This window comes from Zerene cesonia, chromosome 18 (assembly GCF_012273895.1).
Source record: "Zerene cesonia ecotype Mississippi chromosome 18, Zerene_cesonia_1.1, whole genome shotgun sequence".
In the NCBI taxonomy this organism is placed as follows: domain Eukaryota; kingdom Metazoa; phylum Arthropoda; class Insecta; order Lepidoptera; family Pieridae; genus Zerene; species Zerene cesonia.
The window spans coordinates 2,811,081-2,833,812 of NC_052119.1; the positions used below are offsets into that span (position 1 = coordinate 2,811,081).

The following is a 22,732-nucleotide window of genomic DNA, read 5'->3' on the forward strand; positions in this document are numbered from 1 at the left end:
GTGTTAATTTTTTTTCTCACATATCACATTCACTTCAATTTTAGTACTACCTATTTTATAATTCTATAAGAAATTCTTTAACAATCTAATTTACAAATACAACATAATTATAATTTATAGATATGGATATAATCAAGCATTTATTAATAGAAATATATTTATTTGAGACCCCAATTTTTTCACCTTTTATTTTGTCGTTATAAAATACGCTGAATCTCGTCGTGTTTACGTTCTTATGAGAAGTGTATTCCCGTGTCCTTATTGGGAATTGAATAATCTCCCCAAAAATTACACCAAGGAGGCAGTCAATAATAAATAACATTAGAAGGAATGAAATTCATGAGGCGGATAAGATAAAAAAGGAAACCGAAATTGTATCGTCTAATAAGCCTTAAACTAGATATCGTCGCATTTTTCTTGCTTTTTATTTCCTTAAGTATAGACAGATGTCATAAGATTGGTGATGATTGACAATTAATGTCGATTGTGTAATTTCTTCTAAGCAATTTCCAGGAAGACGAGACCATCATTTTTACAAATGGAACTCGGAAATGTTTCTGCATGTAATATTGTACAATGAAGGAAATGCCTGAGAGACTGAACATTGAAAAAAAATGTTTTAAATCTTGGTAGCAATTCTTTTTCATATTAGTATTTTAAATGCCACAAAAATTTTCACCCAAAAATACACACAAAATTTCCAAACAGGTAGTATAGGTATTATACCATTAGGTAGTATACCTATATTATGAGAATACTTAGTAATACAGCTTACTTAACTATAACTCTGACTGTATCATCATCAGCCCATATATGTTCCCACTGCTGGGACACAGGCCTCCTATGAGGGTTCAGGCCATAATCCACCACGCTGGCCAAGTGCGGGTTGGCAGATGTCACATGTCGTCGAACTTTTAATTCTCGGACATGCCGGTTTCCTCACGATGTTTTCCTTCACCGTTTAAGCAGTGGTGATGTTATCCACATGCGCAGATAAATTGAAAAATCAATTTATTTCCTGCACGCTCGCCCGGTCTCGAACCCCGACTTATCGATTTTGAAGTCCGAGGTTCTCACCACTGAGCCACCACTGCTTACTGAGCTATAGAGCTGACTGTATAGTCTAACTTAATTTATAGGTGTCGTTGGAATAACTTCGGTTTGATTTTAGTCCCTAAATTATATCACGACCTTCGTACTTGACATAAATATGAATACGAGTATTAAACCAGTTTTATCAACATTTAATTGTTAAGCTACTTACTTAATAGGTTAAACTTTATATTATCGTTAACAAGGTCATGATGATAAGAAGGTTAAAATATAACGAGATTATTTAATTGACGTGATTTCTGAATTTCCAATGTAATGATGATGGTACATGTGACATTCAATACAATTAAAATAATTACTTCTAAGTATAGGTAGGTGTAGGCTTAATATCACTTTCAAGGAACTAGTATAATATACTGAGTAATGAAGTACCCCATGTCATTTTTAATGTCGTTTAATAATTCCCAATAAATGAATACTCTCCCATATTTCAGAAACATGTAAAGTTAAGGCAATAATATAGCCTATAAGTATATAGCTACCACATTAGATACAAAGTGAATACCTACTTCATCCAACGAAAAGAAGTTCTAATACAATTTTCTTATAGTAATAAAACTTTACGTGGCGCCATTCGCGTAATTAGGTCCCTATGTGCGAACCCACACTATAATCTCTGCATCAAATTTTATACAGCTACGATAAGCTATTTTCGCGTGCATGAGTAACTTACGTCATCCATCCATACTTACGAACTTTCGTTTTTATAATATTACTTGAAGTAATCAAAACACCTATTGCTCTCCAGATGAAATAGATGTCCAGACTCCTCCATCGAATTAAGCTCCATTAAGTTGTCTAGCTAAGAACATGATATATTCTATAAATGAACAAGTTGCACTAAAATATCTGGTTCTTAAATAATTACAACAAATTGATCTCACAAAACCAGTTACATATATATGCATAGGGGATTTTCCATGCACGGTAGACACCGACCGACCGACCGACATATTTTAGGTTTCGGCCTGTAGTCCAATGGAGCCCGCATTTAAATGTCATGAATATGCATTCATTTGCTAGGTAATGAACCCAATTTCCAAATAAATTTTCCTTGATACTAGGCCCCTACGTGTTGTAATTATAGGTACCTAAGTAATATAGTATCAAGCCTTCATGTAATTTTACTGAGTCTTTAATCCTTTTTAATATATCTGAGATATACACGTTATTCATTATCTACACTAATATTATAAAGAGGAAAATTTTGATTGTTTGTTTGGTTGTAAAGAATAGACTCAAAAACTACGGGACCGATTTTAAAAATTCTTTCACCATTCGAAAGCTACATTATCCACGAGTAAGATATATCCATAGGGCATAGACTATATTTTATTTTGGAAAAAAATAGGGTTCCGTAACATTTCTTTATTGAAACATCCAAACCAGTATACCTATGAAGCTGAAGGGTTAGTTAGTTCGTTAGATATTATTTAAACTCAAATATATAACTCTAATCGCAATAAATCAGATATTTAACTGGACAGCTATATATTGTGAAGCTGAAGAGCTTGTTCGTTTGTTTGTTTGAACGTGCTAATCTCAGGAACTCCGTTTTGAATTCTTTCAGTTTTAGATGCCCTACAATAAAAGTATTGAGGGAGAATTTAGGCTTTATATGTACAACGGGCGAAGCCGGGGCGGACAGCTAGTTATCAATAAATATGTGAAACTTTACATAGATTTTTAATCTAGTAACTGACGAGAATGATGTAGGCGCTACATATGTAATGTACGTAAGGCTGAGGAAAAGGATCAAGACTTCTGGTACATTTCGCCATTCGAACGAAACGGATCGAAACTCAGCAACGTGGTACTTACTAACCCCGGTGCGAGACGGCATAATTTGTGCCAAAACGTGCTAACTCCCACGTTCGAAAACAAATTGGGATTTAGTTTTAGTACCCACGTATTTTATTGTACTAGACAGAAAGCTTCTATTCCGCATACTTCTAATCATATCTGTCTAGTTCTGGTGAAATGTTCATGTATAATTGTTGCAACTGTCTCACAACGATTTATTATATTCATTTCTACTAATCAACGGCATCACATAACGATATTTTCCCAAGTATCTGCAAATCTTCTAAATCAGATAATAGGCAATAGCCAAGTTTGTGATCAGATTTGTTCGGCCAGACCGAGACATTTTTATTCTATTCCTACCGAGTTGTATTTTGAGATTAGGACTTGCTAATCGTTGTATCAAAAATTCGCACGTTGTGGACAAAAGTAGTTTGTAAATAAATGTTAGGTACAGTTAGAAAAATCCTAACAAATATTTAAGCAGTTTCATGAGTCTAATCGATGAACCTTGAATTCTACATAAATCGCATTTCATCGCATTATTTAGGAACGTATAGAAAGGTCACATGACACTTTCTATTTTTATATATAGGCAATGCCGTAGTTAAAATAACCCGATGCACATAAGCTTTTGTTTTTACCAAAACCTATAAATAAAAAACCAGGTAAAACAAATGCAAATTTTAATAAATCATTGGAAACTTCGAAAGTGGGAAAGGATAAACAAATAATAATACGAATTTCAGTCATCTTTATCATTTAATGAGTCGGTTATTTACAAAACACTCGGTGGACATCATCAACAATAGCTTTTACTTGTACCACTGCGCAGGCGTTGTTGACTTTAGCTACATAACCGATTTCAAAAGCCGCTTAAGCTATTTACACACTAACCAAAATTGCCACTTAACATATTAATTACGCGCGTCTGTGTGTAAATGGCTTAAGAATAAACAATACTTTGAGCCAATACTGAAATAAAATACGCAAACAAAAACATATCCCGCTGAGAGAACCTTGTTTAGCAAGCGCCGAATGCTTTTACATTGTAGTACATTGCTTCACAAAAATGAACATGATTTAAACCTTATATTGGGAAATAAAAATAAATAAATAGACAATATTGATGAGGCAATGTAAAATTGAAACAAATGAAGCAATGTACTGCGTTTTGTATATTCGTCCTGATGTCGTAATGATAAAAACCACGTGAGTTAAATGATTTACACAATTTATAACGCAAGACTTTTTAAGCCGGCTATATTCGTTTCATTCGACAACACATTTCAATACAATTTCATATAATTATGTAATACAATAGAGTACATTTCCATTTCAACGCCTAAATATTTTAAATTCATTCTTAAAAACATAATAACACTTTTGGTTTTTACATAAAGCTTTAACAACAGTTAACGTTAATAACTCTCGGGATATTTACGAATACATTTTATACAATTTATTCTAATACTTACAAACATAATTATTACATAATCCGTTATAACACATTAAAATACAGGCTGTTATAAAAGAAATATTAACTTCATAGCATCTTTATCACATACTCCTACCTAATTACACTTAAAGCTAAATTATGTACTTCCGACATAATACATGACAAAAAAATATATTTTCTCTGCGTAAAATTATGTACACGTGCTACAGGGCCTCCGCCTTTTTTGAGTAATCACTGATTCTTTTTGGTTTTCAAGGACAATTGACTGCGTTGCATCACTCAAACCTAGACAATAACTTACCACAATATTTACATAATTGTTCATAGCAATGGCACACGATAAAAACGTCGAAAAATTAGGATAGCCCGTTTGTATTGGATTGAAGTAAGCGTGAATGTGTAGATCTTAACTACTTACTTGTGTAGTTGATATTTCCATCTCATGAGAAATAATAAAACTAACACAGTGTTTATTTTTATTTGTTAATCGCTTCTAATATACGAATTCAAGTTATTAAGATGGATGAAGTTTGTGAATTTCTTAAGAACAAATTAAATAATAAAAAATAGTACCTCATATATTTAAATATACACGGAAATTGTATTAAATTGGCATTTTAATTTTTATATTTTCCAGAAATTTATATTTCAATCTAATTAAGGTATTTTACCGAGTTATCAACTTGAAGTTAAATCAGTATTCGACAAAATTTACAATATATTAGAACAAAGAACAGGAAATGGTAAAAAAATTACCACCAATTAAATAATTTAATCTGGTTTTGTGACACTCTGGTTTTCGGAACTTGATTTATGTCCGTAATAAAATTTATCTTATTTCACTCGGCCTACTTTAGTACCAAATCATAAAAGGGTACTTTGCAATTTATTTTCAACCTTGAAAATATTTTAAATGCTTTATACTTAGGGCCGTTATAATTGTTAGTATCAGAGCATGTTCTTTAGTCTGTGAATTGTAAGTCATTAATTAATAATTTTATTTAACTACAAATATCATGCATTCATATTCATATTCATTTTATTGGCGCATAAAAATCGGCAAGTATATTAAATATAATATTCTGTCTCGGGAATAAAGCACCCTGTTGATATTATTTGAGTCTTAAAAACGATATACAAGCTCACGCTTATGGCAGAAAATTCATGCCTTTTACATTAACTTAGTTAAAAACTGTTTTGTTTTGATTTCCATACCGATTATATAATATGATGATTAATTAAGTAAATTATCATGAGTTTTATAGCAATCTGAGCGTTTCTTATTGTTGAATATAGCTTAAGATTCTATAATTTATTTCAAATATTCTTTCCTAGTTGGGTTTGCACGTGATCCTCGAGTGCTATATAAGAACCACGCGCCAAGCCAGAGCGTCCGCTTGTATTATATATGACATAAATTAAAGCAAATACCTAAAACGAACAATAAGCATTTTATAATATATTAGCTTCATTTTCAAACATGACATTCTAATTTTCAAATCCGATTTGATTTATTTCAGCCAAAAACCATTACAAAATGACTCTTTTTTTATTTTATTAAAGTGCAACATTTTACGTGTATTTACAAATTTCTTTCTATCACCAGCACAAATAAATTTAAAACCACATTTATGAACCGGGAGGGTTACCATGACGTCTTAAAGCAGTCCTAATTCCAGTGTGGAAACACGATGGCGTTAGACAACCTGTATGTCTGTCTTTCTCCCACACTGGAATTAAAACTGTAACGGTAACCGCCCAGAATAGTCGTTTAGACTTTCTCTAAGTACTAGTTATAAGTACTAACGTTATTGCTTATGATTTAAGTTTTGTTAATTTAATTTTACCGTGTGAATCAACGATTTTTAATCTGTTTAACAAGACTAGTGTGCTAATTATTCTAAGTGTAGGATTTTCGTCTATGGCACTGAAAAGCTTTATTATTCATTTATTTCTTACTAGCAACACTATAGTCATACGGCAGATGAACCATAAAAAATTTCTTATATCTCGTTAATTTTTGAGCATCTTGATTTTATTATATAAATACAAATTATTAAAAATGATTAACATAACTCATTATGCAATGGAATTTCTCAATATTGATGAAGAATTAACTGATGTTTTATTCAATATCATAAAAAAATAATCATAATTTGAAATACAATTTAAGTTTTAATTTCAATGAAATTATGTTCATTAAAATTATACATTCATTAATAAACAATATTGTGTCTCTTATTGAATTTGACAACGTTTTTTAAACGAATTGTTGAAAAATATTTAAAAGTGACGAGTTGTTTACAACTATACATGTATATTACATATTATTAAAACATCAATATGTTTTGTCAGGTTTTTTGAATAATAGTTACGACAGGAGTAAGTTTAAGTAATTTATATTAATTATAGCGTTTCTAGAAAAAATGCCACGATTAATATGTTACTAATAAACATGTTGTTTATTAATTGCTATCGTCCACTTCATTAAATTATAATAACTTTATTTTATATTATCTGTATCTATAAAGAAGCTTAAAAAATGTCAATACCTATCTACATACAAAATACACAATCGTTTGTAATATTTACTTGCATATACGTTCCTTATTCATCAATTCCCAACATCGATATTATTAAAACAGTATTAAATGTCGTGAATAAAAAAGTTTATTATATTAAACTGATCTTGTAGTATTTCGACGTAATAATTTATTGTCTAACTAATAATGTGTGCTACATTAAAAGTAAACATTGGATAATTAAATACCTTTGCCGTTATTATAAAACATTTGACTTATTGATTCGCCGTAGTTTAGTAGAATTTTTACTGGTTACATAATATATTGTTTTATCGATGCCAACATTCGGTTTTGCAACGTTTATAATTAGTTATTATAATGAGAAATATATGGTTATCTGGTATTTTATTAATTTCCTCTCCCGCCCTCTTTATATTCCCTCCGCGCCCTCAACACATTTATTATTGAATTATATTATTTTTGATCTTGTTTTAAAGATTCTACCGGCTAATACTCACTTTGCTACCATACATTTTCCACATTCTCTACTCCGCCTGCATCTCTCGCCACAAACTAACACTTATCCTATACTCCCCGTCCTCAGTACACTCTAACGCCTACTCTGATAGGTAACACACTATGTACTCCTTACATATCGATACACAACACCTCCATACTCCCGCTACTACCTCCACTTAACCTCCCTTTCCGCTTCCAACTCTCTCCTGCCTCTTCCACACTCTCTCGAAAGATCTGGTTCGGAAAGAGCTATTCTTACTTCACACTCTCATCGCCTATCTAAAGTACGGTCACGAACTACGAAAAATTTAATACACTGCTCTGGTATAGTCTATCTCTGTCTCTCCAGCGTGAAAAATGTGACCCGTTCGCTCGGGTGTCGTTGCTCTACTTAATCGTCCATATGTATGTGGGAGTCGAGCACGTTTCGGCATGAATTACGCCAGTTTGCACTGGGGAACTACCACACCCCCGCATGAGACCGGCGTGAAATAGTTCCGGGCTGCTGTGTTTCCTACGGTGGGGGAGCTGGAGGCCCACACTCTATTCCTTACTCTTCCCAGTCCTTCCCTTCGTTCCTCTCGTCAATCCTTTCTTAATCCCTTTCCAGTTTAAAGTCAGCAATCCATTTGTAGAGGCGTAAGGTCGATTGCAGACCTTACGCCACTCCAAATGTTCATGGGCGGTGGTAGCGCTTACCATCTGACGACCCACCAGATCCATTGCCTGCAATGACGTTAAAAATTATTGGTAGTTCGTGACCGTAGGGCATCCCAACGCGGGGTCCACACTCCACAGTGCCGCAGCTTAGAGCACGCTCTCCCTGGTGAGGTCGGCGGGGCGGTCGGGCGAGGGCGGGTCGGAGGGCGAGGGCGCGGTGCGCGTGATGGCGGGCGGGGCACGCGCCAGCCCGCCCATGGTGATGGGCGTGTCGTCCGGGTCCTCGTCCTCCTCCAGGTCCTCGTCGATCGGCGTCAGCACGTCCAGCGGCTGCGGCGCTTCCTCTTGTTTGCTGGTAACAATTTTAATTTAGATATCTTGTATACAGTCTGAGCATATTTAAACTATCGTTTATATGTTTCATTGGTTAGTTTATAAAATGATTACTATGAAATATTCTTTGTAAAGGCTAAGTTTTTAATTAGGCTTAACATTACTTACTGGAAGTTACAATTTAGTCATCTGTGCTTTAAAAATTAAACATATTATAAGACGAGAAACAGTAGTTTAAATTTTTTTTTTCGCAATTTGCAAAAAATGTTTATAACTAAATTCTTGTAAAATAAGTTAAATACATTCTATAGAGGTAGGTTGTTACACTATTGGTATCGATTTAATTTTTTACTGTCCATGTTCATCCCCAGCCACGAAAATCGTATTATAAAATTCCGTTACAACTTGAAAGAGAAACAAACAAACAAACACACTTTCGCATCCTTAATCGGTAAGAACGAACTTTCTTATAAGCACATGACACTGAAACCGGATAAAACCGGAGCAAACTGACCGGCGGAACATCGGCGCGGCGAAGGAGGTGAGCGTGGAGGCAAGGAAGAAGGCGGCGGCCATGAAGAAGGAGGCGTCGTAGTTCCGCGTGGCGTCGTACACCGCGCCCGCCAGCGGCGAGCCCACCATGGCCGCCGCGCCGCGGAACAGGATCAGCAGCCCGAACGCGTTCGTCAGCTTGTCCAGCCCCAGCAGGTCCACCAGGATGATCGACGTCAGCGATATGTAGCCGGCTGGAAATGTGCCATGCGACTTTTTTTTTTGAATTTGTAATTTTAACGATGCTTAAAAAAAAATTCTCGGTTCGGCATGACACAGAAGGCAGATCACATACTTGTCCATAAACAAAATCGATCTATACAACAGATGTATATCATCTGCCCCATACCCCACGAGGGAACAGGGGACTTCACTAAAGTCACAGTAAAGTTGTAAACACTGGTAGATAAGGCTGTAATTAGGACCAGATTGCAATTTAATGCATTAGATAAATTACAACCGATGTGAAACCGTTACTTAGACTGTGAAATGGACATTCAATATCATATTGCAGTTAGGTTAAGTTATGCAGATAAACTCTACTTACAGATAGCGAGTCCGAAAGCTATGGCGACCACTACATAGGCCGCATATGTTGTGCAGAATGGAATAACCGCTACTGATATCTGAAAAATTAAATAATAATTAAAAGTATTTCTATAATCGATAGTGAACTCATAATGTTATTTCTTTACATTAAATGCGCAGCAATTGATAAAGACTTTTATTTAACCACATTAGGATTTGTAAGAAATTTTATAAACACTGTCCCTTTTATAACAATTGTGAAATAGCAGGATATAATAAATATATTATATAATAATAACATAATATAAAATTCTGGTAAAGCTAAATGTTTTTAAATTTTAATTTACAATCTGTAAAAATATTACTAGATTCGTAAAAATACTGACCGTAGCAATAACAAGACATATATTATTGAGCAAGAGGGAGTCCACCCAGGGGAAGTCGGCGACCCAGCCGCACATGATACGCCCGAATGTGTTCGTTATACCGATTATCGACAGCAAAAACGACGCCTTCGATTCCTCCACTTTCTGCAAATTAAGAAATTACTTGGTGTAGTTACTGGCTGAGGTTTACATAACATTATTAAATATTAATGATTGTGTGTTGGCTATCTGATGTATTGATGTTAGCACAGACTATAAACACTAGTAAAGTAACACTAGTGGTCTATCAAGTTTTATGCCTTTTAAAAGACAGACCGACTTTTGAATAGATAATTACATAGTTTAATTTTAAATATTTGTTTTTAAACACTACACAGGCAATATAGATAGTGTGCTAATAATCACTCTATAAAGTCTCTCCTATTATTTATATTCACCATCAATAAATTGTTTCAAATGACGACTCATAAATGAGAATCAGCGATTTTATTGCCCCTGTAGATATTTTAAATACAATTTAAACGATAAATACATTACTAGGTACATTATATAATGACTTCACTTCTAGAATAACAGTAGACTATAGTAAGTTAGAAGAAGGCACAAGTTCAAATCCCATATTTTATTAATTTTTTTTTTTTAATTGAGTTTCCACTGACATTCATAACAGCAGCGTCCACGATATACACGAAGGGCACGTAGAGGCCGGCCATGCCGAACACGTTGGACACGCCGATGAGCATGAAGGCCGGGTCGCGCAGCAGGCTCACGTCCAGCATCGACGACAGCGCCGACTTGAATGACGCGGGGAGGCTCAGGCATGGGCAGAGGTCGTATTCTGGAAAACGTTCCAGTCCATATATAAAGACTAGCAAAGACTAGCTGACCCGGCAAACTCTGTTCTGCCTTTCTCTTATAATTTAGGGGGAATGAAAAAGAGATGTTGGCCGATTCTAATAGATACCGGATAAGCACAATAAATTTCATCAAAATCGGTCAAGCCGTCGGAGGAGAATGGCAACGAAAACTGTGACACGGGAATTTTATATATTTATATAAAGATTTAAAAAAAAAAAAATTATATAGATGTATAAAAATTCATATCAAAGATTGTCAAATAATTAGTTATTTAAAAAAAAATTAAACTGAGAAACTTTTAGGCCGGATTCGAAGCTTTCCTTTTTGCCAAACAGAGTATAACATTGATTTGGTTTCTCAATTCGTATGCTCTTAAAGACATAGTAAACGAAAATTACAGTATCACTTACGTTCCTGTCGTTCCAAATCACCAGTCTGTCTGCTCTGTGGCAAGCTCAGAACGGAATTCCTATATCCTTGCAATGACTTCTGGCTCTGGTACTGAGGTAGGTTCAACACGGAACCCGAGTAGAAAATATCCTTTCTGGACATTGGTCGGACCATTCTAGAAGGTTCTTTTGGCGCGGCCACTGATAGCTTCGAGTTATACACTCCACTTTCTGTGTCCTGAAATATACGTAATGTTTATATTAAGCATTACCTTTTGCCCGTGGCTTTGCACGTGTTGATTTCGGAGCAGTCTTATAAATTTTTTATACATATAAACCTTTCTCTTTATTAAAAAAAAACCCCTTCAAAATCCGTTGTGTCGTGTTAAAGATCTAAGCATACATACGCGGGAAGCGACTTTGCTTTATACTATGTAGTGATTACTATTGACACAATAAAATAATTAGATACATAATCTAATCGTTTGCAGTACTTTTTTTAATAAAGTTATTTTGACTTATTATTTAGCATCACAATATATTCCTTTTTTGCTATGAGACAACATGACAGTCAACATATAAAATTTCTTTAATATTTTTCTACTTACTTCATTCCTTAGATGACTGCTAATGGAAGTTTTGGACGTAGCTTTGATAGCAGCTAAGGACGGTTTAAATCTGTAAAAAATATATCGAATTTTAAACATGTTTCTAGCAAATGTATTTAATAAAAATGACTTGATTTTTTATGCTATGGCTTTAACAGGCATTCCATTCATTGATCATAATCAAACATATCTCAGCTAGTATTAGACCTGCCCTTTAACATTATCTGACTTATAACACGTTATTTGAAGCAGATCAGTATTTATAACTCTAACTAGCATACCCGGCCACGCATTGCTGTGGCTAAGTATAATTAAAAATATTAAGATTATAAATTATTCGGATAATTAATCAAAATAAAAATTATCCTATATCTTAAGTTGGACCAAATTACACATAAAATGCCAAATTTAATGAAAATCGGTTGAGTTGCTGAAGAGTTCATTGGGAACATACATCATGACACTGGATTTTTATATATTAAGATAAGATAAGATGAACAACAGTCACAGAAATGAACTTCAGTCACATTAAAAAAATAATAATTTCAATATATTCGTTTTATAACTTTTCATACTTTTGAACAAAAAAAAAAAGACAATAGAACTAAACATAGAACATTGATAAAACAAAACACGAACATATTTCATTTCCCTTTGACAAAGAACATAGCTTAAAATCTAAAGCAGACATCATTCATAAAAAAGTATTCCAAAAAGCGATTCCCAATCAAATCAGTGCATAACGAAAGCACGTAGAATTGATACCCGTTAGCCGATTCTCTCATACCAAAATGCAACTGAAGTTTTAAGACATAATATGATTTGAAGCATATTTCGGTGCATTCAAGCGTTAAATTATTATATATTATCGTTATTTAATTTATAATCGTCATAACCATTTTCATGCCATGGAAGTTTATTTAAGTTATTTCTATAGTTATTTTTAACCAGATTCTATTTTACACATAATTATGTTAAACTATACTTAGCGTTATCTGACTTATGATTTTTTTTCGTTTTGTGTCATATAACGGAATAATATTTCTTATGCAAACATTTCCACAAAGCACTCGAATAACACATTACTCACAAGGCGCATCCCATCGGTATCCTTCATCAATTGTGCATCTATACCTATCGTTATCTGACCCAACCCCGGTGCACTTTCCGTTAATCAACATGCCACAGAACTTGAACCAGAAATATATTCATTTATTTATTTATAATTACATTCGAATTAGATTTAAAGCAAGTTGCATTGTAGGTCCCACGGTACCCTAGCACAAAGCGCATCTCACTGGTACCCGTAATCAATTGTGCATCTTAACCTATCGTTAACTGATCTATCACCGATGCCGTTTCCGTTATCTGTCATGCTAAGGAGCTGAAACTACAAGACATTCCGAATTAATTTTAAGCAAATCCCATCGCACAGTACATATCACAAGGCGCATCCCACTGGTACCCGTAATCAATTATGCATCTATACCTATCGTTAACTGACCTATCACCGATGCCGTTTCCGTTATCTGTCATGCTAAGGACCTTAAACTACAAGACATTCCGAATAAATTTTAAGCAAATCCCACCGCACAGTACATACCACAAGGCGCATCCCACTGGTACCCGTAATCAATTGTGCATCTATACCTATCGTTATCTGACCTATCGCCGGTGCTCTGTTTCCGCTGGCGGTCGAAGAACGGCACGGAGCCGTTCTTGGGCAGGCCCGGCGCTTGCGCACTGAACGCGGGCGACGACACGTTGCGAGACATGTGGCTGGCCGGGTTCACTGCTGTTGTGCCGTTTTCGCTCTGGAATTAAGTAATTATTATTATTTTTTTTTTAGTTTTTTTTTATGTCATAGCGCGGAACTGAGCTGGTGGTTCGCCTGATGGTAAGCGATCACCACCGCCCATGAACATTAATCGGAAAAGTAATGAATTTCTATACTTAGAAAAAATATCTATAAAATTGTGGTATATAAACCGCAAAAAAGTATGTATATGTTGCCAACTAACAACAATATTGTAGTATACCACTTCACATAACAGTCTGAAATAATGCTATAGATTCTAACAAAGTCAAGTTCCAACTCTTACCTTCTTCTTTTCCTGTGTATCATCAGCGACTCTGACCTCGGTGATGGTGGGCAGCGTGGGCACAGTGGGCACGTTGGGCATGTTAGGCACAGTGGGCACGCGGGCCAGGGCCTCCAGATTCAGTGACGAGTGCACGCCTGGGTCTATGTTCAGGGGCGCCTGCAATTGTTGGAGTTTCAAATTATAAATCTCATTTTATCTATACTAATATTATAAAGCTAAAGAGTATGTTTGTTTGAACGCATTAATCTCAGGAACAATAACATTAATCTCAAAAATTCTTTCAGTGTTAGATAGCCCATTTATTAAGGAAGGCTATAGGCTATACATGTATGTGTAGGCTATTCCAAGGGCGAAGCCGGGGCGGACCCCTAGTTGTATAATAATTGAGTGATTTATGAATGATATTTGATCAATTGAGTATTTATCTACTTAACTGCTGGAGTTTCACACAAATTGATAGTTTTTCGTATTAGTAAATAATAATCATTTATATAAATGCTATTTGTTTATTGTTCAAATGTCAAGAATTCAGCCATTTTTTTCTTTGGTGGGACGATAAGTACATGTGTGGCCTATATAAAAATGATGTAAGTATGATTTTTACTTCGTATCTCTTCATAATGAGAAAAAAAATATGTTTTTTTATGATTAAAATAAACTCTTAATTTTTATTATGCAATTGATTGAGATTCAAGATAGGTAATCAACAAAACATTTGATAAAATTCCTCGTACTCTTATAACTACGCGTATCAACACATAATACAGGCCTATAGATAAAACTGAGCAATTAACAGAACTAATGAATTGCAAAATGGTAGACAAATTGTGACTGGCATGTGCATGTGTGAGTAATAAAGGATTTGTGTATTTAAAATTAATATTAGTTTAAAACCTTCATTCGTTTCTCCATAGTACCATCTGGTAGCTGGACCACGAAATAGGATCCTCCAATTGAGCCTCTCTCCATTTGCAGTCTTTTCTCTTCAGCCATTCTTTGTAGAAGTGGTTTTTCACCTGATGTCTGAAAATAATAATACATACTGTAAGATAAACTTCTCTAAATCCCAGTGATACAGACAAAGTTCTTGTTGTATAAAATCAAAAACAAATAAAAGCACTAGGAGATTAGAACAGTAAATTTGTACTGGCAAGAGCGGGCACAGGATAGGATCAAATGGAGGCTCTTATTGTCGGAGGCCAAGACTCACTTTGGGTCATTACGCCACTCTTAAAGTAAAGTAAGTACCTTAGGGTAAACAAGCGGTCTCATTAGCGCTCCAAAAACAGCGCAATTCAGAATTAGACCAGCGAGCAAAAGATTCGCATTCTGCCAGGAACCGAATTCTTGGAGCAAAATTGACGCAAGAGGTGCGAACGAGAATGTTCCCACCCCCGACCCGCATACTGCTATACCAGTAGCAAGAGAACGGCGGGTTTCGAAGTAGTAGCCCACTGCTACTACGGACGGGAGGTAGATCATTCCGAAGCCGATACCTGGAATAGAATAGAAGAATATAACACCGCCTCTAGGGTTATGTTCTGGAGTCCCATGTATTTAACATGGGACTCAAGAACAAGAAAAGATATTTGATAATCAATGAAAAAATTATTAAGATGATAAAAGGTCTTTAGGTACACAAATTATTAAAACTTATATTAGTTACTTTTGTCTTACATTTTTAAAAGATGTTGTGGGCAAAATTTTACATTTCAATATATGAGGAACAACAAACGTTGCTTATGGATTTGAATAATCAATTACTTGCGAAAATAAGTCTTAAATTCACAAGTTTAGGTCTAGACTTTAGATAACAAATATCGCACATTGTTTTATCACTTATTATATTTAAAGATTTGTTTAGATACTTTGATAATTGTCCTTCCTAGAATGAATTATCTCGCTAATAGAATATTTACTCAAACACAAAATTTTCCATTAGGTACATTGAGATGGACACCAATTACAATTTGGTCTCTTATTAGACTCCCTGACCTCGACATCAATCATGTACCACATTGATACTATTAAGGCTTGGTTACGACATGCCCCATACTCATCTTTGTATATGAATGAAATAGTAACCTAAATTAACTGTAGCGATAAATATATTTCATGTGAAATTGAAAGTACACTATATTTTATACGGTTTTTTCCATTTCTATTATACTTTGATACCTACTTCTTGTTTAAATATTTCAGTTTGTTTATAATAACTGTCGACTATATATTACAACATATATTTAATATATAAATTCATCTTAAAAGCATTGCAAGAAAATAATTTAGATATATCGCAAAACTAAACACAACTGGTATGTATCGGAAAAACATTGACTTGCCACCATTAATACAGCTATTGTAATTTATGTAATCGGGGTCGGACATTTAAACTTATTTGACCTTATTCTAACAAACACATCCATGTGCAAACATGCAATGTATCTGGAATATGATAACACGTGAGTCAGAGTTTGCGGCCCACAAACTGCTGATCATTTGTTATGAACAAAGGAATTCACACTGTTGCCGGGAGGTCGTCAGCATTACATGCGTCATTTTCCGGGAGGTTAAATTTTTCTTTGTACGATATTGACGTCACAAAGACTGAACTTCGCTTTTAAAGGGCTTTCTTAAAAAGAAGACATACAAATTTAAGTTACATGACTTCACAAAAACAGTCTCCTCATGCAATGAATGAAATTTTAATACACATTTCTGTTTTAAATGCTACTTTAAAGAACAACCGTTTGTAAATATACCACGGTAAATGATACTGAGGTATATTTTTGGTAGTGAATAATCGAAGTTCTGTAAACGAAATTTTGGCAAGAACGCAAAGATGGCAAGGAAACATTATTGAAACTATTTTCGTTTCCGTTGTTTATAGTGTCGAACTTGAACTTTTCTGAGGATTCGCAGTGAAAGCTAACAACAAAAATATTTATATACGACATTTATACGGAAAATTCAAGAAAATTTACAAATTAACTTATTTTGTAATTGCAGATAACTGCAATCTAGAACATTTTTGCATGCTATGTAAAAGTACCTAATTTATTAAATCGAAATACGTTTGGAAATAACGTGTTACACATTATCGATACATTCGAAATATTATATGTTTAATGGCTTTTAATATTATGTATTGTATTTGTTTCCAGTGTTAAAGTTTTTTTCAGAAATACAAATACTATCGCAGCTGTCGATTGTCATTAAAACTACAGAAAGTATGCTATCTATGATTTAAAATGATTTAAATCATGTTATGATATACATCATGTACATTGTACATGATACCTACATAAACCTTAAATAAAAAACATCATCCATTTTATGATACCTTTGACCAGTACAAGAGAATAGTAATTCTCAAAAGTCTGACTAATCATGATCTCACGATTCTTTTCGCACGAGATATTTGTAAATTAATGTTAACATGATCTAAAGTAAACATTGAATAGGCGTTTAAAGAATATGGGGTAATGTGACAAACACGCTTCGGATTATGTGACTTAAATACCAAAATAATAATAGGAAGCAAGATGGAGTAAATAGCAACCAGCTATTTCCAACGCTTAGAAGGGCACGTACAATTTTAAATGGAACAGAGGTAAGGTCACTAAGAGCATTGATTCCACTCTAAGGAATTAGGTCATCGTCTATGAAGTTTCGTACTGCTTACACTATTTTTTAGCAATTTCCATAATTCAGTCATTCATTGAAGTTTAGGCAAATAATACTCTCCATAACGTGAGCGTATTTTTGAAAATAGGAAATTTAAAAGTAAAATGTTATTGAAGTTAATTTTAATTGAATGTTATTATTATCATATCCTACATTTTTGTGTTATTTCTCGTGCGGTCAAAAACAGTTAACAGCGTCATAATAAGCTTTGTTCCACATTTATATTTGCGTGAGACAATAGCTGTGTCATATAAGTTTTTATTAAAAACAGGACGAGCGCTTTTAAATAAATGTTATGAAGAATGATCAGTATTGAAAAATTTCAAACAGGAAGATATGAGCTATAAATTTCCTATTCCACGTGTTTCCAATAAAATTTAATAGAACCTTTCTACATCTACATGTTTTATCTGTATTCACACATATGAGTACCCTACAATGTTGGAATTTCACATAACCCGAAAATTGTAATTTCAATTTATTCCAATATTCATCCAATGTATAAAAGCGGATACAGCGTCATTATTGAACTGTTATCAGATAAAGCCTGCCATACTTGAGCATGGCGCCGTCATGTCTGCAGCTCCTGGCACCATGCCAAGTCCTCATCTGACCTTCACACAAATGTGAAATAGATAAAAATTCTACTAGTGTAGACACATTAACAACTACTGAATTTATAGCTTAGATTAACAATTATAGTTATTCCTTGAAATAGGCAGTAAAGGTTTTTGCCAAACTCGCTCTAATTATGATGTACCTATTTATTAATTAATATAAAACGTTTCCTTAACACAAATAGATAAGGCCAACTATCTCTTTTAGAGGTATTTAGAGGTATCGGTGTTTGTGGTTTTTTTTAATGTCATATTTTAAGAATTTAATAAGGATTTTAATGCTTTATAAAAAAAATAATACAAGATAATTCACTTATCAAATGAAAAAGCTCCATAAATACATTGAATAGCTGTCTGTAAACAACAATTGTGAGTTGTGACCTACATGTATTTCATAATTTTCGATGACTATTATAATTAGTTACGTGTCCACTTACGGTGTAAACATTAAAATACGATTAAAACAATTTTAAAAAAGGTATAGGCGAAAAGAGTTGATAAAGCACGTCCGTTAAACAATCGACCCTTGAAGCTCTTGAGAAACATGAAAGGTTTCTAATGCTAACTGGAAAGTTCACAATGAATATCGCAGTCGGTTTTAATATTCACCGCTCTTTTATTGTTTCGAGAATAGTAGAATGACTATGTAAATGTTTCAATGCGAACCCACTGGCCTGGTTTCATATTTTATATCATTTAGTAAGTTAATATTTACCAATTTATTCATTTTGCAAATAACGTCCTTAATAAAAACAGTGGAAGTATGCGTGGGTATGATTTAAATTTATATCTTCATCTAGCAAATTTTAGCAAACTTGCGCATTGCGGGTAAGGCTTAACTCAAATACATTTATTATTGTACATTTATTATTACTGAGGGAAAACTTTACATAATTAAATTTTTAGATTCATAGCATTCAAATTATAAATGAGATATTCTTAACGGTTGGCTGAGAGGCCGTTGCGACGATTGTGCAAAATAACGCGGGTTCTAATCCCGCCTCGTGATCAAATTCTTTCTGTTGTTTAAAACTGCAGCTTTAAATAATACAGACTGTAGTGTCTACAAAATTATTCAAATTTTAAATACAATCCTTTGTCATTTACAATAAAAGTATAACCATACAAAGGAATAGCTATATTCAATACATAAATGTTTACTTGGAAACATACATTACCCTAGAGATCAAACTCTTAACATGCAAAGCCCTAAGTCATATAGGAAAAACCAACATTACTGAAACTTAGGGCGACTTCGCGGGAAACCCGATTTGTAAACCTAATCGACGAGGGGTGCAATGTAATGCAACGATCAAAGAATCGTTTATAAGGTTGGCATATGTCCAATATAACAGTTTGTTGCCGACTCAAACAACGGGTTAGGAACAAAGAGCGAAAGTGATGCTATAAGCCATGTCGTTAATAAAAAAACGTTTGTTTTTCATTCAGGTAATTCTCTAGGTGTTTTGTCAAAAATCAAATATCTGTACTTATCCTATCTATCGCAAACATTTGAACTTTGTGGCAAAAAAAAAACAGACTTAATATAACATATGCCAGACACTCGTCAAATATATGCACACGTAATCTAAAATTAAAAATATCTTATCTAGCTATTTAACTTATCCTAGATAATATTATTTCAATAACTAATTATTCATATCTAATATGTAGAGTTTGTCTTTAAAAACACACGTTAATATAATCTGATCATTTTGTATTTTGTCATTACATAGCATTCCTCGTTAAGATATCGAAACATCCATTTGTCGTGTGAAAAATAACAGACTGTGCATACGATTAATAATTTCAAACGTGATTTCAGCGTAGAATGCGGAATTGCGACACCTATTGACTTTCATGTTGTTTATTCCGAGAATTAACGTCGCAATCATTTTTATTGCCCTCAGAAAAATCGTTACTAATATTATAAATACGAAGGTATACGAATGTGTATGTTTGTCTCTCTTTAACACATTTTATTGTAATATAGTTTTATATCTGGAGTTTTACATAATTAGATAGTGTCATAGGCAACTTTTTATTGCTACGAAACATCACATTCCCATGGGAATTACCTCTGAGTTCTAACTACGCGAGCGAAGCCGTGGCCGAAAGGAAAGTGTATCTATATGTTAGCTTGAACTAATATCAAGCGATTATATCGTTTGAAAGCACTATTAATCTTTATTTTCAAAGCCCTCCCGAGAGGCTCGTGCCAATGAGCCAAGGCCAACACAAACATTTATATAACGTTCACGTTCCTTCGTATTATCCTTTAGAATTGATTTCTGAGACAGTTTGTTTGAATGCGATGTGATTTTCTCTTAGATACGTTTGGCTTTGTATAAATAACCACTGAAGATAAACAACAATTTATCCTCTGAATTTAAACACAAGCAAAATTTTATGTGACATTCGACTTTAGCCTCGTTAGTTTCAAATTATCTAAAGGTAAATATTTTCTACAATGTGCAAATGGGTTCTTAATTTTAATCATAGTAAATATATGACTTGCATTAATGTATGATATTTGAAACAATTAAATACATAATAAGCCAATACCCACATAGCAATGACATAGTTGGCTTATTCGTTCTTCGTTTATTTATACCATTGAGTTGCACTCATATATTATTTTATCATATTAAGATATACCTAGATTTTTATGATTCTATTTATAATATAGGTAAAATAAATCAGTTGATGCTAATCGTTCAGCAAACATGTAAAACGACCATTGATATAAATAAATTTAGAATCTTCTAACAAATATTTATAGACATCCTTGCAAACTATATGAAGAAAATATATAAATAGACTTCTCTCCGCTAAATAATGAGTTTATGCAACCGAGCTGGTGACTACCATGATGGTAATCGATCACCACCGAGAAAGGGAAAAGTAGAGAAACGACGATGGATATAAAATAATGGTATGAGAAGGGTGAGGAAATAGGAACGCCCCCCCCATTTATCGTGTGAAACACAGTAGCATTCGCATGCTTTCATTTCAAGCCGAATGTTGTCCCAATTCGAGTTGGAGAGATACCCAAACCCTTTTAGTAACCCTGTGTGTATTTAATTGAATAAGCAACGTGCTTGAGTACCTACCTACAATTTAAGTAACGCAGTTACCTATTTATTTATACATATTTTTTTATACTTCTACACTAATCTTATGAAGGTATTGCTTATAGATATTTCCTTAAGGTATTAAGCCTAAACCGAAAAATTGGTAACTAGGAGACAGTTTCATTATTACAATATGTTATTTATATATATAATCTATTTTTATTCCGAGTTAAACAGGATGAAACCGGAGCGAAGATTAAAGCAACATTTAAAATAATTTTTAATACATATAAGACATTATTATGTGGATTTTACTACATTTAATACCTTCATATAAATCACTAGTATTTGGCACACGTGGATAATAATTTCAATTGTAATTGTTCTAGTAGAATGACGTTCTGCCGACACCTGGATGCAGGCCAGTTGTTAACTCATTCTAGCTAGAATTACTTTTAATGGCCGTAAATTATGTTCAGCTGGGAGCGTATTAACGAAGTGGAAATGTGTATCGCGATCTTATTTATGTATGGATAAGATTGCACATCCGAACAAAATCTTTTGGTACTATTTCTGTACTACCTACTTTTGTATATTTCTATTACTTTTATCTATCGAACTGAATAGGCTATCCACACCTATGTGTTTCGAAGAGCACGTATAGCAAACCTGCACATGCCCTCTAGTCTCTACGGATCAGCCGGATTTCCGTTCCATCGCCCAGTGGACGAAAGAAACATAACAGCTGTGCTCGTACACACACACTAGTCCCATATCACCACATGAATACATAGACATTGATTTCCTCAAAACAATTACCTTCCTTATACTTAGATACATTAAATATAGATATATCAAGGGCACTTTTAAATTGTTATGACTCATTTTATAGTAGATATAAATGTTCATAACATCAGATGAAAGATGAAATGATAAAATAACGAAGTTACTGTGGTCTGCTTTATTTTACAAATTGAGTTACGAACGATACACGCGTATGTAACACACTTCATAACATAACATAGTTGTTTATCATCGTTTGTTTCTAATGACTGTGTTACTCGTTTCATGCAAATATCCGATGCCATTATTCAATGACGTCATAGTTAAGGAACAAGGTTTATAGGAGAAGATCTATGTCGCATAGAGTCTTTAACTGGGCCATGGCGCTTATATCATATTGCTTTAACTATATCGAGATTTGGTTCATGAGCACGGAAAGTTTTTCAAGTCGTTCCTTGTTAAAAGAGATAAACATTATATATCTACACCCTGGAATTGTTTTGTTACATTTATCTGACCACGATCACAATGTGTCCGTGGTGAACTTATTTCCGTATCCTTGTAGGTATATAGGGAATAGTACGTCATAAACAAAAAACGTTATATATAATATATTCAGTCACAATCAACATTCGTATATAAAATCGGTTTATACCATTGGTATACCTAGTCTTGCCATAAATATTGTAATAAAGAAAAAAGAAAATTGTTAACTGCAAATAACATTTATTACTTT

At 33.8% G+C, this 22,732-nt stretch overlaps 1 protein-coding gene across 4 annotated transcripts in view; it reads right to left on the minus strand.

Moving 5' to 3' along the window:
• Window positions 1-8,081: 8,081 nt before the first annotated feature.
• Window positions 8,082-22,732, minus strand: part of LOC119833776 (monocarboxylate transporter 3) — a 33,707-nt gene continuing 19,056 nt past the window's right edge. For 2 of the 4 annotated variants that reach the window (XM_038357951.1, XM_038357954.1), the window contains exons 4-14: window positions 15,084-15,331; window positions 14,730-14,858; window positions 13,833-13,994; window positions 13,381-13,544; window positions 11,731-11,800; window positions 11,144-11,360; window positions 10,535-10,713; window positions 9,876-10,019; window positions 9,509-9,587; window positions 8,924-9,155; window positions 8,082-8,428 (exon numbers count right to left, since the gene is read on the minus strand). In XM_038357951.1, the coding sequence (XP_038213879.1) occupies window positions 8,224-8,428; window positions 8,924-9,155; window positions 9,509-9,587; window positions 9,876-10,019; window positions 10,535-10,713; window positions 11,144-11,360; window positions 11,731-11,800; window positions 13,381-13,544; window positions 13,833-13,994; window positions 14,730-14,858; window positions 15,084-15,331 (1,829 nt within the window). In that variant the 3' untranslated portion in view covers window positions 8,082-8,223. The remainder of the gene's footprint in view (window positions 8,429-8,923; window positions 9,156-9,508; window positions 9,588-9,875; window positions 10,020-10,534; window positions 10,714-11,143; window positions 11,361-11,730; window positions 11,801-13,380; window positions 13,545-13,832; window positions 13,995-14,729; window positions 14,859-15,083; window positions 15,332-22,732) is intronic. The other 2 variants (XM_038357953.1, XM_038357952.1) reach the window with 2 other exon arrangements.